This window comes from Cinclus cinclus, chromosome 5 (assembly GCF_963662255.1).
Source record: "Cinclus cinclus chromosome 5, bCinCin1.1, whole genome shotgun sequence".
In the NCBI taxonomy this organism is placed as follows: Eukaryota; Metazoa; Chordata; class Aves; order Passeriformes; family Cinclidae; genus Cinclus; species Cinclus cinclus.
In genome coordinates this window covers 47244909-47262622 of record NC_085050.1, presented here as the reverse complement: position 1 = coordinate 47262622, position 17714 = coordinate 47244909, and the positions used below count along the sequence as shown (strand labels likewise).

General features: G+C 42.2%; 1 protein-coding gene across 1 annotated transcript; it reads right to left on the bottom strand.

The window, feature by feature from the left end:
- Window positions 1–1553: 1553 nt before the first annotated feature.
- On the bottom strand, window positions 1554–17081 carry REST (RE1 silencing transcription factor). Its single transcript, XM_062492935.1, has 3 exons — window positions 16178–17081; window positions 9908–9991; window positions 1554–6907 (listed from the first exon to the last, which is right to left on the bottom strand). The coding sequence occupies exons 1-3, from the start codon at window positions 17079–17081 to the stop codon at window positions 5205–5207; spliced, it is 2691 nt and encodes an 896-aa protein (XP_062348919.1). The 3' UTR covers window positions 1554–5204.
- Between the last annotated feature and the right edge of the window lie 633 nt (window positions 17082–17714).

Genomic DNA, 17714 nt, shown 5'->3' with positions numbered 1-17714 from the left:
CTTTGACCAGCCAGTGGGCAAGGGACAGGTTCAGCTGCCTGGCCTGAGACAGGATACATTGCTGCAGGTCTGGTGCTTCCAGCCAAAGTTGAGATTCAGAGGTCAATTTACCAAGGTTAAAAATACAACCTGGGCAAGGGAAGGATCTATCCTTTTAGCTCTACCTTTTTCTACATACAGCTTATATTATACATATATGTACTTATATTATATACAAGTACAGTGATCAAGCTATTTATGTCAGCATGGCTAAGCTTTAAAAACAAACAAAAGACAACCACCAAACCAAAATCAGGAACCTAGCGTTTCAGCTCCTTCAGAAGATTAGCAAAGCCTGAATAAGGCAGCTGAATTAAGACATGAGCTTGACATGCCATCAGGAAGCTAAGCCATCCCTCAGGCCAGCCAACTCACCTTTTGGGCAGTTCACTGTGTGGGCAAGGTCTCCTGCTGGCCTGCAAGGTACTGCAGAGCCATGCACCTTTGCTTGGCTACCTGGTTCTGTTAAAAAACAACTTAGCACAAAGCAGATTCTTAGCATGTTTTCAACCTAGTGGGTTTTATCCTGGTTTTCTGCTGGGAAAAAAATAGCAGGTTTTCTGACAGGGTGCAAGGAACTAGTCAAAGGATGACCTGACTGCAGGTTTAAGGGAAAATTATTTCTCAGGTTGCCAACCCACTTGGGTTCTCTAGGTAAGCCAGCTTGTCCCAGGAACACTTTTCTGAGGGTGGGGGGCAGCACTACCTGGTGGTACAAAGGGCAGGGCCTCCTCTATTGATCCAATTTGAAATCATTAACTCAGCACAGGAAAACAGGCACTCAGGTACCCAGCCCCTGCTATCTCTATGCCACACTCCTACAACCTCCTTTGCAGTCTGTGGGCAAGCTCAGGCACCACTCCTGTTCCCTGTCCATACCACAAACTGCTCACATGCAGCCTACAAAATTCCAGGAGGAACAACCCAAGCCTGCCCCTTGTCTGGGCACTGACAGCCCCTGCCACACTGCAGCCCCCAAGACTATGTCCTCTGGCAGCACTGCACCCTGCTCTTTGCTGCTTGAGTAACAACTGCACAGCTCACAAACCTCCATTTCCACTGTCACTTGCATTACCTCTGTAACTCAAATTTAAATTCCACAGCTTCTGTCAAGCTGCACTTCTTCTCTGGTGGCAGAAAATACTGCCCTTCATCCTATTGGGCCCATCCTTCCAAATGACAAACAGCTTCAGTATTGCATTTGAACCTTGTCTGTGTGCATGCAGCCCCCATCTTGCACCCTGTCCGTACTAAAGCGGGCAGGGAAACAAAAAAAATACACTGAAAAGGAAAAAGAACCTATTTCTGGAGCCACTGTCCCTGTCTGCAAGTCTGGCATCTCTGTATTGACTCCCTCAGGCCCACCTACCCAGCTTAAGGTCTTCAGGAGCTCTGTCAATGATATTGGCACTTCTCCTGCCTCTAATTACAAATGGCTTCCACAGCCATTAATAAGTGGAAGATAGAAGCTGCAGGTTCCTTAATAAAGTTTATTTAATCATAACTATGCTTAGGAAAATACACTTGTAAAGGTTAATATAATGCAATTTAGTTTAACTTTATACTACATTTTGAACAAAAGACTTCTTATACATGATTCAGGTAAAAACAGGAAGTATGATCTGGCTTGTTTTACATCTACTACAAATGCAGAAAAGACTGTGATGCACTACAGTAGAGAGCATGAAAAAAATTACCTTTGGTTTAATTCAGAGAATACAAGTATTGCACTGTAAAAGCATCAAACATGGTGCAACTAAACATCATAAACATGTTTCCATGCCAGCTTACAAAATTTTGTTAGCTAATGTAATTTTAGAAGGGGGGAGGGAAATATATGTACACATAAACCAATTTCTTTAGCTATTTGGATTCTGTTAATATCATATGCATGCCACATATCTACACAACTGACATTCAAGAAAACTCTTGAATTTTATTTAATACCTTTCAGCTACATTAAATCTGTTGAAATCAATGACATTACTGTAGCTTAACTGGCCTCACAGCTGTTAAACATTCTTCTTTAAATGACTACAGTTCCAGCCTAGATCATCCAAATCCAGAAACAGTTGCAATACCATGGATTTTAAGTGCCTAGCTATCGATTTCTTGACCATTTTTCAGGGCAGTTAGTTTGAGTGTATAGATTCATACAGAAAAAGCCCAAAATATATGACTCAACCAAGGGCTGGCAGTGTAGGGGTATATCAGCATGCTAATCCTTCCACCCATGTATTGGAGGTTGAACACAAATACAGGTATTATAGCCAAGAAACCACAAACATGCTAGCATTGGCAAAAACAACACAAAATAATTTAACAATATTGAAAAAGACCAAAAAAAAAAAAAGGGGGCACTGTTTAAAGGGAGACACAGCAATGTAAGACCACCATTTATAGTGGGCTACGTGACCCATACTCCCCCTCAAATACTTGTATTAGCAGTGCCTAACATTTGAGTTAAATATAATGCATTACATCCTTGCCCTTTTATTGTATCAATCCCAAACCTTGCAGAGAATTCCAGTAGAGTTCTGCACCAAGATTAGCTAGTTCAGGATGTTGTTGATGGGTCTCAGATAGAAAAAAAATCAACTTTTCTTCTTCTTAATATGTTAATAATTTATTTTCAGTTTCTCATCTCATAGTAGGAAACTCCGCCAAAGAAGAGCCAACTGTTGCCTTCAAAGAGTTCTTGTCAGATCAAGCATTGAAACCTTGACCACTTCACAGAAATGTGCAGCACATTTCAGAGAACCATCTTTGCTTTTGTCTCACACAGAGAACTTTAAAGTCAGTCAACAGCATAATTTTCATTTAAAAAATAACATGAAAAAATTACCAGGACAGTCCATGAGTTTACTTGAACACAGCTAAAGTCCTTGAAGTCTCTCACAAAATGGCCAAGACTCTTCACAAGGATAGGAAGGGAGCTTTAAACCTCTCCACAGTACTGGAATTCCCAGCATCTGCTCACATCACTCATAAATGGTGGCAACATTTATATATAAAGAAATACTATTATGAAGGAAAAAAAGTACATCTAAAATTATTACAACTGGTAGTTTAGGAAAAAATTCAGCTACGTTTGTTTTTTTTAATGTTTAACATAAATATAGTTGCAACTTGATCTTGAGTTGACAATGATTGTCACAGCCAAGGTAAGGATTGAACACTATCTATGCAAACAAAAACTCACTATACATTATAAAACTTATCTCTGCCATGAGGGATGCCTTCCCTCTCAAATCTTTGGCCTCCTGTTACCTCTCCCAAAAGCAGAAGCAATGTAGCATTGTTGCTCTGAATTCATTCACAGCAGTGGGTTTGTTTGGAAGGGAAGATGCTGTGGGGACAACAGAGTGAAGAATGTGGTTTATTCCAGAGCTTACACAGAGAGAGTTACTTGCAATAAAGTGCTCTGACAAATGTTGTCTGAGCTCTTCAACTCAACTCCCCAAGTAACATCTGCCTCCAAATTTGCTTCTTTGGAGCTGTCCCTAACTGCTCTCACTGGAAAGGCGGCTAATGACAGTCAGAAGAGTGCACAGATGGGACCTGGAGGCTTTTGCTTCCTCCCTGCTGATTAGGATTTTGTTTACATTTTGCCACTCGTTGGTTACAAGCAGCTCGACATGCAATATCTCTTGCATTAGTATGCTAGAAATTAAATCTGTTTAGAATTAAAAACTCCTGGTATGACAATCAGATGAACTAACTCTCTGCATGAAAGCAGGATAGTTTAGAATTAATATGGAGCAGGAATTCCTACAGTTTTTTAATGCCAGGTTTGTTGCTTACCAGTTATTTATATGTTTGTTGGGGTTTTTTGTGTATGAAATGCTAGATTATATCACTGCTACTATTTTGTTTTTTAAAGCTCATGAAGTTCGACTGCTGTCCACCACAAAAATGAAAATGGAACTTGCAGAATCTGCAGACTGTTTCCACTGAGAATGATTATTTTCCTGTGTGGTGATCCCAAATTACAAATCAGAATTTATTACTCTGAATGTGTATTCAGAGTATCAGAAGTCACATTTCCATGACAGAATAAATCCTGTAAGTGTTTTGGAACTGCACTGATATTGTTTTTGCTCAAGGACTGTACAACACTAAACCAATTAAAAAATAGCCAAGTAGTTCCTAATTTCAGCAACTTTATACACAGTTAATCACACCCCAGGAAAACAAGAAAAATCTGCAGTAAGGAACATCACAGAAAACTGCCACAGAAAACTGTCCCATGGTAAGCAACAAGTCTGAATATTTCCAAATAAAAAAACTTACCCATACAAAACCAAACATGCATATATAAAGTGTACACATACAGCTCAAGCGTTATTCCTAGAAGATTAAACTGCATAGGTAAAAATCAAAAACAAGTGCAACATTTTAAGCCCTTAAAGCACAATCAAAAAACAAAAAGCAGAAATTAAAAATAACAAACTTGCTCCCCCACAACAAAGCCAATTACAGATCAGTGATCAAAATATTAATCAAGAAAGAGGTTCTCCAATCAAAAGTTGGAAGGACTACTTTCAAATTTTGGCTCATCAGTCATGCTTAGGGGATCTGTAATGTATGTTCATAATTGTAATGAGCTTTAAACAGTTATGTTCATCACTAGCCAACTTTGATTTCTTTTACAAAGTGCTCTTTATGTAATAGAATCTATCATCCTGGTAGAAAAACCATCAAGTAGTTTAACACTTTGAATATCAAGACACATTGAAAAGAAGTAAAAAAAAAGGGAAAGGGGAAAAAGGGAGAGAAAGAGTTGGCTGCTAGAACAAAAAGCAACTTATGCCAGTGGCTCTATAAACATCCAACTTCTATATTGTTAGCTCCAGTCTTGTTCCTAAAACTCATTTTAGAAAAGAGCTGCATAAGCTAATAGACTAGAAGCTTACAGTGACTTTATAGAACACAACCTCATACACCCTACCTGCTTTCTCTAGTTAAGAGATCCAATAGTTAATGAGTTCGCCATGACGCATAAAGTTGTCAAAAATATTTTCAACTTAAAAAAAAAAAAACTAAACCAAAAAAGAAACCAATGCAGACACTAAAGCAAACCTTGCTTAAAAAAACAGTCTACAGTATTTTTACATAACCTGTGTAGGATCTTACAAAAAAGATTCCCCAAACCACAGCTAGTTCTACTCCTGCCCTTTTGCTGCCTTCTCAAGATAATATACATTAACTAAGTGCCTGTTGAGGTGCTTGCTGTATTCACTTTCCTTTTTAAATGAGCGGTCACAAAAAATGCACACATAGTTCTCCCTGGCCACCGTGGTGTCCGGAGCTTCTTGTGACATCTTTGGACTTGTTTCCTCTTGTACAGAGCGAGCACCATTTAACCCCGAGTCATCGCTTCCTTCTGATATGTTGTCACTGATGTCACTGCCTTCATGGCTGTGGATGCCCTCATCCTCATCCATTTCCTGAGATTCATTCATGGCTGGGTTATCCTGAGATAAGGACAGAGCCACTTTAGGGCTTTGTGTACACCCTTTTGTGGGCACGGGCACAGGCACTGGCACAGCATCTGCTGCTGACTCTGTTGCTGGTAGGCATGTCTTGGTCAAGTCCATCACGTTTGAGTTAGTCTCAGTTTCTGCCACAGTTTCATTTAGCTCATTCTCAGGTGCCAGATCTGGCACCACATCCATGAGTATATCCAAGTTTTTGTCAGAAGACGCTGCATGGGAAGATTCCTGAGAGCAAGTGTCTTCCCCTTTGTCCACCTGTCTCTTCTCCTCTTTTGCACCACTAGTATCTTCACTATCTCCTGCTGCCACAGGCGTTTCCTGGTCCTCTACCTCACCTTCTGTGTTTGCATCCTGAGCTGGCAGACAAAGCTGCCCTGGACCCTGGATGCAGTTTACTTTGGGATCAGCACTCTCCCTGCTGAGAGCATGACCACCATTGCTGCTTAATGCCACTGTGTCAGTGGGATCTTGCTCCTTCTGGTCACTGCCCTCAGTGTCCAGCTTAACACCTCCATCTTCTTCTGTAATAGGATACTCATCTGGCATCTCCTCTTCCTCAATCTTCTCCTGACCAAGTTTACTGTTCTTTTTACTGTGCTTAATTTTCAGACCTTTCTTTTTTCTGTTTTTCTTGAGGTGAAAATTTTGCTTTTTAGGCTCTTCCTCTGGTGCAACATTACATTTTTGAGCTTCCTGGTAGTCTCCGGGTTTAGCTTCCACTCTTCTTTTCTTTTTTGTTACTACTGAGGTATCATTTGCAGGCTCTTGCTTTGAGGAAGTTGTCTCAGTCTCTGCTTTTCTTTTTACCTTCTTTGTTTTACATGTTTTCTCAGTACTTTTCTCGGTTTTAATATCCACCTTCTTGTTTTCTGAAGCCGATCTCCGACTTCTGGTTGTCACCTGGCTTGCAGAAACATTGCTTGCTGACTTTTTTTCCTTTGCTGAATTATCTTTTTTCTCCACCTTCACAAGTTTCTCTGTTTTCTTTGCAGCTGAATCTCCTTTTGTTGGTTCTTTCCCCACTTTGTCATTACCACTCTCAGAAAAGTCAGCTTCACTCTTTTTAGTCCGTAGCTTCACCTTTGAGACATCCATGGTGATGTCAGAACAATCAGGATGCCTGGACTTGATGTGATACTGCAGGTTACATTTTTTAGATGCTGCATAATCACAAACAGGGCAGAGAAACTGGCGCGGGTTGATGTGGAGCTCAACGTGCTTTTTGAAATTGCTGCGGTCAGCGGTTTTGTAGTTACAGTGTGGGCAGATCAGAGGCTTTGGCCCGTTGTGCACTTGCCTTGCATGACGAGTCACTTCATGCTGGTTTGAGGCCACGTAGCTGCACTGGTCACATTTGAATGGCTTCTCACCTAAGGAAGGAAGGATGGAAGGGAATGATGGTGATTATCAAGCATGGTTGCAGGGCAATCACTTCCTACTAATACAGATACAGAAATATGAAACTTGAAAAGGATAAAAAAAATTATCCATGCGCCTTTAAAATGAAGCAAAGTCAACATAAGAAATCCACAAGTCACAAACACATTCACAAGACACTAAGAACAAAATATTAAAAAAAACAGAGAGAAGGGGTGAGGGCTGGGAAGAAAGGGATCCAAAAGCAAACAAGCAGTAAGAACATCACAGGTTCGGGCTAGGCATACATACCAGCAGAGATCTCTCTACAGAAATATTAGCAAATGGAATCCATACCCAACTGGTCCATTGAATGCATTGTAGAAAAATGGAAATGTAACATTTGATGAATAGCAGTTTCACACAAACGTTTCAAAAAAGTCCAACTTTACACAGATTTAGCATATTTCATGTTTGCATTGAAAAGGAAATGAGGGAAAAGAAGCTAGCAAAAACCTAAGAACACGAAAGGGGTGCCCAGATCATCTCTACCTCTGAAAAAACTTCAGTCACTGTTTTGCTTCCCCAAACACATAGTGCTCTGGCTGAAGGCTACTCTTGGAAACCAGCCAAGTGCAGTCCACAGCCATCATGGTACTATTAAAATCTGCATTTGTCTTAGTGTAATGATTCCTGTAGAAGTGTTCCTGAAATGTTTTGCTTAGTGCAGGCCACTGCAGCAGAAAGAGCCTTCCCCTTACATATCAAAGCAAATAAGAAGAATACTTCTAGTGCAACAACTCAAGTCCAGAAATACTTCAGGAGCATCTGTACATGTGCCAATTTAGCTGAGGAATTTGGGATGCTCCCGAGCTCTGAACCAGCATGTCAAAACTCATCTGCAGAACCAATGCATGCTACTTCTTGAGTATGTTGAAAATCCACTCCAGTCCGTTCTGTTTGTGATACAATAGTGCTTCTCAGACCCCTGCAAGCCACTGTCCATACTCAAGCATGCTCTGTGGCATGACTCAGGAGACCAGCCAGCCTGCACTGAAGATGTGGTGCCTGTTTGTGTGTTAACCACATGATCTGCAACACCCTCGCAAACTCTAGAAAAGGCTGTGCTGCCTCCCTGGCAGGAAGTAGGGGAACAATTGTTTAAGAGTCCAGATCATCTCATGTCTGTCTGCAGCATGTATTTATTATTTAAAGAAGAGCTACTTTGATTGCCTCCTTTTCCACCTTACTTCTTTCTTTTTTCCTACATTTTCTACAAGTTTAAGTTTGATGTGTTTATTGCTCATCCTTCCTCCAAGTATAGAGCCTTTATTATCTACACTTCAAAGAACAGTTCCGTGTTACACTGCAGAAGGACAAGAACAGCATCTCTTACATATATATGAACAAGCTGTTCTAAGTGAAGAGAGTGGTTAGAGGCAGCTGCAACCAGGTAACTCAAAGACAGCATGTGAAGAGTTTGTGTCCATCACCTCCACTAAATCCTGGAGGTTTATTGCAAAAGTGAAGATGATGTGTACCGAGATGGCAAAAAAACCAGCTGTGAATTAGGCTCTAAACCACTGTCAGTTGCTGTCCAACATGGGAAGAAAGCTACAGCACCCACGGACCTTAAACAGCCAGCCTGTCAACTGCAGGAGTCCAGAAATTGCCATAGAAGAGGTACAGCTGCCTGGGCAATCCAACAAAACATACAGTAGACTTTAGGAGAGCTATTAATACAAGACCCCTGATAGTGAAAGTCATGCCTTCCCTCAGAGACCTTTGAGGCAGGAGCCACAGGCAGATCCCACTCCTTACCTCCTTCAGAGTTGAGACTTCCTTGCACAGAACAAGGGCAGAGCAATATGTTTGTGAAATGGTTTCCAGGTTTAGTATTGGCCAAACCATTTGCAACTTTGGTGGTTCATTTGCACATAAGAGGTTCTACCAAATACTGTTTCTGAAATCAGAATACTACATTCACAAAATTCTCACACCAGAATACTGACATGTCATTTTAAAGCTGGCTATTTTTAATGGGCCCAAGCCCTTCTCTACTACAGTTGAAATTGCCTGTCTCCTGGTTTCAGTTTAAAGCCTTATCAAATGAAATTGAGACAATTACTGTTCAGGAGACTTCAACTCCTGTTTGCCAGCATTAGGAATTCACCTAGGGCTGGTCAATTTAGATTTTACAAAAACAAATCAAAAGCACAGCCTCTACCTGAACTCCCTTATGAGAGTCGTAAAAGACAACTATGCCTGTGTCTATGGTGTTACAACTCCCAAAAATGCTGTTAATTCATTCAAAAAGATTCACGAGAGCACAAGAGTAAATGTTTGTAACACCACAGCTCATGACCAGTAATGGGAAATAAAGGCTAGTGAAAATTGCTAATTTGGCTTTTAGCGCCACAAGACTGAGTCACTTGTGAACATCCTCTGAGTCTGCTTTTTCTCCTGTGTCTCCTTACCATAAGCAGACACTAATTTACATCACTGTGTCATACTAAACAAAAGCTAAGGGTTCCCTCAGAACTCCTGGAAGAGACTCAAACCCAAGCATCACAGAAGAGATTCTCAGCTACTGAAATGTTCCCAGCTTCACTGATTTGAATTCAGATATGACAGCAGTGTACAATAATTTGTTCCTATATTGTCACAACATTGTATTTATTACTAGATTACTAGGACTACTAGAGCAGCCATATGAGTACCAGAATAGATCTTGAAAAATAAAAAGAAGAAGAAATATTCCCATTATCAGTTTTATTCATGACGCATAGCATTCCTTAGCAAGACAACCTTGCCCATTAAAAAAGGAGCTAAAGCTCAGGCTGTACTGGCTAAGATGGCATCTCACACAGAACAGGGTAGACTGCTTTAGGCGGCCCTTCCAGAGCCAGGGTCTGCCCAGACAACCTCCAAAGGTCCCTTCCAACTGCAGCCATGCTGTGATACTGTGAACCACCCTCTTTTCCTCAGTCAGGCTGCTGCCACTCCATACCAACCTGAGTGGGTGCGCATGTGCCTGGTTAAATGGGTCTTCTGAGAGCTGGAATAAGGACACATCGCACACTGATAGGGTCGCTCCCCTGCAAAAACAAACAGCAAAGTAGTTACTGAAACACAGCAGATTCCCAAATTTGGTTACTAAGCCACACAGGGGAGACTGTCACAGATCCCCACACTGTATTTGAGGGCATGTTATCTCTCAGCAAAGGGACTGTGAGAAGTTCATGCCCGAGCTAGACCACATCATGCCTTATGCCTTATGAATAAGGGTAGTAAAAGAGCAGGATATGACAGAGGCACATCCTAATGTCCACCTGGGGTCAACAGTAACCTCAGCCAACAGATAATGAGGACAGACAACTTTAGGAAGCCTTAAGCCACCAGACCTGACTTCCCTACAGCATTTTCTCCCAACACTCTGAAGATGCACAAAGGATCCTGTAAGAAACTAGGTATGTTCTTGCCTTGCTTAACACCTTACCTGAAACCTCCATATTTAATTTGGATTAAGATGGGATATGACCATCCATTTCACATGGACTTGCATTTACCAGAACTCAAGTGCAGATAGAGTAGGTCTTTGCTTCCAAAGTTTTACTGGCAGAGTGAAAGTAACTTGCAGCATGGAAAAGCATGATACCCTGATCAGTGAAATTATACTGCTACCAACAGCTTATGTGTATCATAAACATTAATTTCAAAGACTCAAAACCCCATGCCAGAAGAGTTACTGGTTCTGGAAAACTAATGGAAACTAACCTGTCATACATTATATCTCCACTGAGGACAGACAGCTTGCAATTGTAGCTAAAAATTGTATCAGTACAATGATACTTGAAAATCTTTTTCAAGTGAAGACAAGCTCCAAACAAAGGCAGACAGTTTTACAATTAACATGTTAGGCAGGTCAGATAAGCAGGGGTGTTTGTCCCAAACTGCTAGCACACTGTCTTCACTATAAACACTTATTAGACTTTGGTAGAGACCACAAGAGAAGAGAGGAGTGAAGCTGAAAAGGGAAAAGTAAGTTACTCAGTCCTAGTATTTATTAAAATCATAGCCATAATTAGACAACAGCATTTTGCAAAATTTGCTACATATGAGGGATACAGCCAAGATGCTTTCCAAAGCACGGAGACCTGGGCATCAGCAAAAGCCCTGCACACAGGATAAGTGTTCACTTTCAGAGTCACAGCTCTATGTGCAGCAGCAAAGATCTGCATCTGCCAGTGTATGATGTGAAGATCCACTGCTGGCTTGTGCCAAAACAGCAGTAGAAGCAGCCTTTGTAATGCAGATTAATTCCACATTTCTTCCTTCCATCAAACATTTATACTATTATTCTTGATTAGATCAGCAGTTTAAAGATAAAGTCACCCTAACAATCACAACTCCCCTCCCTTTCCAATTAAAACAAGGTAGGAGATTGGCAAAATACACACAATAAAATTAAGTCATGTACAAGGGAGGGGTAATGTTTTTGTTACAAAAAAATGGTTTTGGCTTTAAATGACTCCTTACAATTAAAAAATATGTGGCTAAAGGTCCTGGAATACTCAGTCATATCTTCTTCCCACTACCTGAAATTTCATATCTGTAAAGTTACCTATAACATTAGGAATGTAAAACAGGCTTTCTTTCATGGCCTTTTTTACATAGGGCATGGCCACAAAACATACTAGATTTAAGTATAATGAACACAACTAATTTAAAATGTGTTATTGCCACTCAGGAATTAAATGCATTTTACAGGCTGTTCTGTAAAGTACTATTCCCTAAAGGATTTGTATTATAATTTTACATGGTGGTTCATTATATGCAAACAAGCAGTCTTGCAAACAAGATGCTTGCAAACAAGCATCTTTTCCTCACCAGAAGACATTTACAGAATAAGGCCCAATCTAGCAAAAGCTCAAGCAGGCACTTAACTCTATGCAAATGAACATGCAGTCTGACATGGGCATACAAGTTTAAGACCACCTTTGTTAAGGAAAGTTCCCATTCTGACTATTCAGAAGTCTCTCTGGCAGCCACACTCCTAAGGCCAGACTGCTGGGACCGAAGCCCTTTCATGGCAGGTGGCTCCAGTGATCCAACAGGTGCCCCACTTGACTGCCTGCACATCCCACTCACACACAGTCAGACCAGGTTTCCTTACTGGCTTGATCCCAGGTTTCCCATAGCAGTCTCAGACATCTTGTTCCATAAAGCCATTTACCCACGGCACAGTAACACAGAAACAGAGCTGGTGCCTCCAAAGAGGACCCAAGAGTGGAATTCCTGCACTTACACACCCTCATAATCTACCTGCACACAAGTCTTGCTCTTTCTCTCCAGTCTTCTGCTCTTGCTGCTGAGCTCTCCGTGTCCATCTACCTTGCTGGCCTCAGTCGTTTTCATCTGCTTTGTTATTCTTCAGCAGGTTGGCAGTTCATGGCTCCTGCTGTGTCTCTTAGTGTCCATTCACTTGGCTGGCACCACCAGTACAGGGCTGGCAATTCATGGCCTCACTGTGCTCTCACCCTAAGCAAAACTTGACCTTGAATGGCAGCTTGCACACTGAGCAACCTGCACCAAAGGAATTCCTCAACAATCTCTTGATAAAGCCTTTTTTTATAATGCCATTAGAAGTCCCATCTGCTTGAGACCAATCTGCTTCCATCAAACTTCCAACACAGTGGCAAGCAAGAAAGATCCCCTCTCACAACCAAAATCTAAAAAAAAAAGCCAAAAAACCTAAAAGGAAACAACAAACCAAACCGAAACCAATCCAGAACTAGACACAAACATTGTGAACATTCTGACTGAAGCAGATGTCTTTGCCATATAGCCTTTCAGATTATTTTCAAGGAATAATTTTCCAGAAGTTTTCCAGAAATTTCTTCTAACAAGCAAAATAGAGAAAAAAGAAGAGAACAATGCTGCAGTGCCTTGCACATAGTACAGCTCCAGAATCAGCAGGTAAATCAAGACAAAACTTTGTCTAAAATGTCTAACAAGCACAAACGAGCCCAGGTAGATCCATCACTGACACAAAGAGTCCTTTCAGCGCAAGCAGCAGAGGAACAGATTGTCCCGAATACCTCCAGCAAGCCACTCCTGGGCAGCAGACAAGCTCTTGCAGATGTAGCTTTCCCAGGTGACAAGCCTATGACCATCTGTAAGGTCCTTGAAACATGCCTCTGCCCAAGGTCCCACACATTTTTTAGCAGCCTATCCCATAAGCACTGTCACAAGCTGCAAAATATGTTCAATACAGAGTAGGTTCTGGGACATCTGCTTTCCAACAGGAATGCAAGAAACAACAGACAGGCAGTAACCTCTGCCTGCCTTCCTGTGGTCCCCAAACATGCAGAGGACAGGTATTTGTTCCAATCATGCAAGGTACTAGCATGCAGCCCCCTTCCCTGCTCTTGGCCATGTGCTCTGGTATTTGCATGTGTCATTAATAAGGCAAGTAAGTTCACTAACCAGCAGAAAACCAACCTGGGGAAGAGGAAAGGCATATTTTTACTCCTTTACACCATTTCATTGAGCTGAACCAACTAGTCCCAGGATACAGGTAGAAAACTGAGACTGCCCTTCTCCAGCAGCAGCACATTAATCCTGTGAAACTCCACTGTACAGTCAGTATTTGAGAAAACTGTATGGCTCTAACACAACAGAATCAAATTAACTGTAAAGAGGCATTTTCCACCACAGAAAAAAAAAGTCTGATAAAGAACAAAAAAAGCAGGAGAGATAGTATCTTTCCAAAATTATTTAACCTATATCAGATAACCAAAAAAGTAAACAATTCCAACTTCGTTCTTTAATATTCCAAATCCATAAAATAGGAAGAAAATGATGGATGAATGGATGGATGTATCCCATTAATTTTTCCCAACAAATATGTTTATTTAGTTTTAAATGAAAACTACAATCCACAGCTATTTTAGTATTATTCAGACAGTTCTTACTAAATGCAATACTGTTATGTAAACAGACTGAAAATACTTCTGACTATAAAATAGCTGTGGGTATTCTTCCAGGTTTTCTTGGCTGAGGGTCGTTTGGGGGGAATTTTTGCACATTCTGGTTTTGTTCGTGTTCTTTAGGGCAATTTATTACACATTAGTATTGGCGGAGACTTTTAGCCTGGTATAAAATATACCTGCCAGCAGCTCATTCATTCTTTTAATACTCTAGCTTTAACACTCTTCTCTGCAAAAACAATGTTATTGGAAACAAGGCACATTCCTAAATCATTCTATTAACATATTTGGAAGTTTTTTATCAAGCAAGAACTGCCTGAAAGAACTTAAGCATGTCATTACGAAGTAGCAAAGAAACACCCACAAGAGTAGACTAAAACATGCTGAAATCATAATCACTCATTCCAGCTTGATTACAGTAATGAAAAGAACCAGAAACCCTGACTGCACTACTCTCTTCAAAGGAGAAAAAGGGAATCTAGATATACTTGATTTTTCTAAAAGTTTAATACAGTTAATCGGTAAATTGGTCAAATTCAGTGACAACAGAGTACTTCCTCAGCAAACATGCTTTCAGTTAGGTCCTGTAAAACTCAACAAGTGCTTTTAGAAATCAGAAAAGGGGACCTAATTTCATCTACAAACACAAGCAGAGATGAATTTAAAGTTGAGACAAAGGTAAACTAGACAGCAACCAAAGAACTGGCTCACATTTGGCCATGAGTTCCCCACATGATTTAGTTTTTTTCCTACTATTTTGCCATTTTTACCTAGTCTCTTTCCTGTTATCTCCTAGGAAACACACAAAGAAAATTAACTGGAAGATAAACTACATCATTTTCCTAATACCTCCCACAATAAACTTTGTTTACTTGTTTAGAAAAAAATATTTAGACAGGACTGGGTTTGAAACTGGTGGTATCCTCTGAATAACACCACCCAGCTATTCTTAGAACAGTCTTAAAGTACTTAAAGACTTAAAGTACTAAAAATTCCCACCAGACCCTTCCAGCCCCAACAAAGTAAACACTAAAGTGAGCTGACCAACACAAACTCCTGCACACTTAAGCTCAAGCCCAGCCCCGAGGCCTCTGGAGTGTCCAACCCTTCTAAGACAGCTGCAGGCAACTGAACTGAAATCTCCAAACCATTCATGCCACTGCTGTGACAAAACATGACCTTAAAGGAGAAATTCCCCAGTGTTTTGCTCAGCCAGCACAGTCTACAATAAGGGGGAACCAAGTCAGGTGAGCACCCTAGAAGATGGTTAGCAAGTGAGCCCCCTCCACAGAAAAGCCCCGACACGGTGGAAATAAAAGCTTCTGAGAAGCAGCAAGGAAGTTCTGAATTGCACTCTCACTTCCACAAAAGGGATCAGGAGGCAAAGTAATTGCATCCCATGGCCCAGAGAGGTGAGATGGCTATGATAATCCCGTGTCAAAAGGAGTTTTGCTTCCTCAGAACTCCCCACGTGAGAGGGTGATGAGGCTCTCTGATAAAAAGCAAGGTATTTCCTAAGTCACCTGTGGTCCCAGCTCACAGGATGGCACCAACACTGCAGTCCTCTGATTCCATTTGGTATACATCAGGCTAAAAAGGGGCCTCACACCGTCCCTTCCAATTATAAAACAAGGTTAGGAGAAGTCAGGAAATCAGGCCAGACTCCCTCGAAGGCTTCAGAAGTATGTGCCTACTTCTGAAGTAGGGCAACAGAAGTATGTGTCTACTTCTGGCTGCTGCAGTGATGCAGGCCCTAGAAAAAAAACGAAGCCTCTGAGCATTAAAAGGAATTAATTCACCATTCAACTCCTAGTCCGATTGTGTGGATGCTGGGGAACTCATCTGCATGTATATATCAGCTGTTCCTTCTCTGTAATTACATGGAAGTCAAGTTTCAGCTCAATCTAAAGGTACCATTTTCAAGACTACCTATGGGATTCAGGCACCTTTTGCTAACCTGCTTGTTTTAGTTCCAGACTACATCAGGTTTTGATATTGTGAGAATTATCACAGGCACACTTAATCATGACCTTTTCAAAAAAACTGGCTTAAAATTACTAAACCAGATGCCCTTCATCTCCTCTTGGGCACCTGACATTTCCTCAGTCCTCTAGGACTATAGACTGGAGCTCAAACCAAATTCCACTAGGCTATAACCTGGTAGCACCAAGAAAGCAAAAAGCTCTATCAGAATAGAACAAACTTTGCAAAAAGACTCTGCTTCCTTCATTCATCACAGTTTCTCAGTAATCTTACTGCACTTCAGTAAAAAAAACAAGATTAAAAACTTACCTGTGTGAGTTCGAATATGTTGAATATAATTGTTCTTTCGGTCTGAAAAATAGGAGCACTCTGAGCAGGTATACACTTTCCTGGGAAAATGATTTCTTAGGTGTTTTTTCCAGTGATATTCACTGACAGTAGTGTAAGTGCATATGGTACACTTGTAGACTCTCTCATTTTCCCCTGCTTTGTTGTGGTGCTTCAAGTGAGCCAAATAGTGATCGTATCTGTTAGTGTTATAGCCACAGCGATCACAACGGATTGGGCCCTTAGAGAAATCCACCTCTTCTGCAGTGCAGGAATCAGACTCTTTCACCTGTGCTTGCTTTTCTGCATTTTCTTCCACAAAGAACTTCTTAGCACTGTGAACCCTGATGTGATGCACAAACTCCTCTTCAGACTCTGCCTCATATTGGCAAGGCTTACAACGAAATGGTTTGCTCTTCAAACTCTTATTACACTTGTCCTCTGTGCTTTCTGGAGTACTCAATGCTTCCAATGAGCCATCTTTGTCCACACTGGGAGTCTTAGGAGGGGAACAAGCAGCTGGACCTTGAGTTTCCACACTAGGAACTTCAAGAGAGCTTAATTCCACATTTTCAGGTGCCCCATGGTCACTCTCTGCAGCCTGGTTATCTTCCATACCCTCTCCATCACTATCTGAGAAGTTGCTGTCCCCCACCGTTGTCAATTCTGCCATTTGTCTCTCTTCTCCAACCAGATAATCACAGCAGTTGCCACTAACTTCTCCTGTCAAGGCCACATTTGCCAACATAATAAGCTGAGGAGCTGCCAGCTCAGCTTTAGAAAGATCCTGTAAGTCATACATGTCATTGGACAATGCCATGCCAATATTAGAACTGCTGGGAAAGAGGCTGTTCCCACCAGACTGTCCCAGCACTTGAGTTGCCATGGCAGTAATTCTGTTGGAAGAGAAAAGGAACACCTGTAAGCACCCGAGTGTGGAAAAGTCTCCTCTGCTGTATACTGTCGAGCCCTCCAGGGAACATGAAAAAACTAAAGCTCTTTGCTGAGGTGCTGGGACATCGGGAAGCAGACCCCGGAGCTGGGGGGGCGGGGTGGCTCTTTCCTATGTGTGGTGCAGGATCCCACCGTGTGGAGGGCGGGTGGGACCCAGGGCCCAGGCGGGGCTCAGGAGAGGCGAGTGATCTCGGGCCGGGCCCCGCGGCTCCCACCACGCCAGACACCGGGGGAGGAGCAGGGCCCGCCGGTGGGTGCTGCGTCCAGGCTCCGCTGAGTGCCCCTGTCCGGCTGCCGCCCGCCCCAAGGTCGCCAACAAAGGGGGGCTGCCCGGCGCCGCGGCGACCTCCCCGCGGCCCGGCGCACATCCGCCGGGGAAGCCGGGCCGGGCCGGGCCGTGCCCCCGTCACCCTCCCTCCTTCCCTTCCCCCCTGCCTGACAGGCATGCGGCCATTTTCTGCCTGTCCACACAAAGCGCCCTCCCCGCGCCGCCCCCAGCCCGCCCGCTGCCGCCGGCCGGTGGGTACGGCCGGCTTCCTCCTCTCCCCGCGGCGGGCGGGGAAGA

Bases quoted from the DNA above. Each gene is read 5' to 3' on its own strand.
- REST (XM_062492935.1), bottom strand. From the start codon at position 17,081: ATGGCAACTCAAGTGCTGGGACAGTCTGGTGGGAACAGCCTCTTTCCC. The intron at 9,992-16,177 runs GTAAGTTTTTAA...TTGTTTTTGCAG, and splicing joins ACATATTCGAACTCACACAG to GGGAGCGACCCTATCAGTGT. The intron at 6,908-9,907 runs GTTGGTATGGAG...TTCCTTCCTTAG, and splicing joins GCACATGCGCACCCACTCAG to GTGAGAAGCCATTCAAATGT.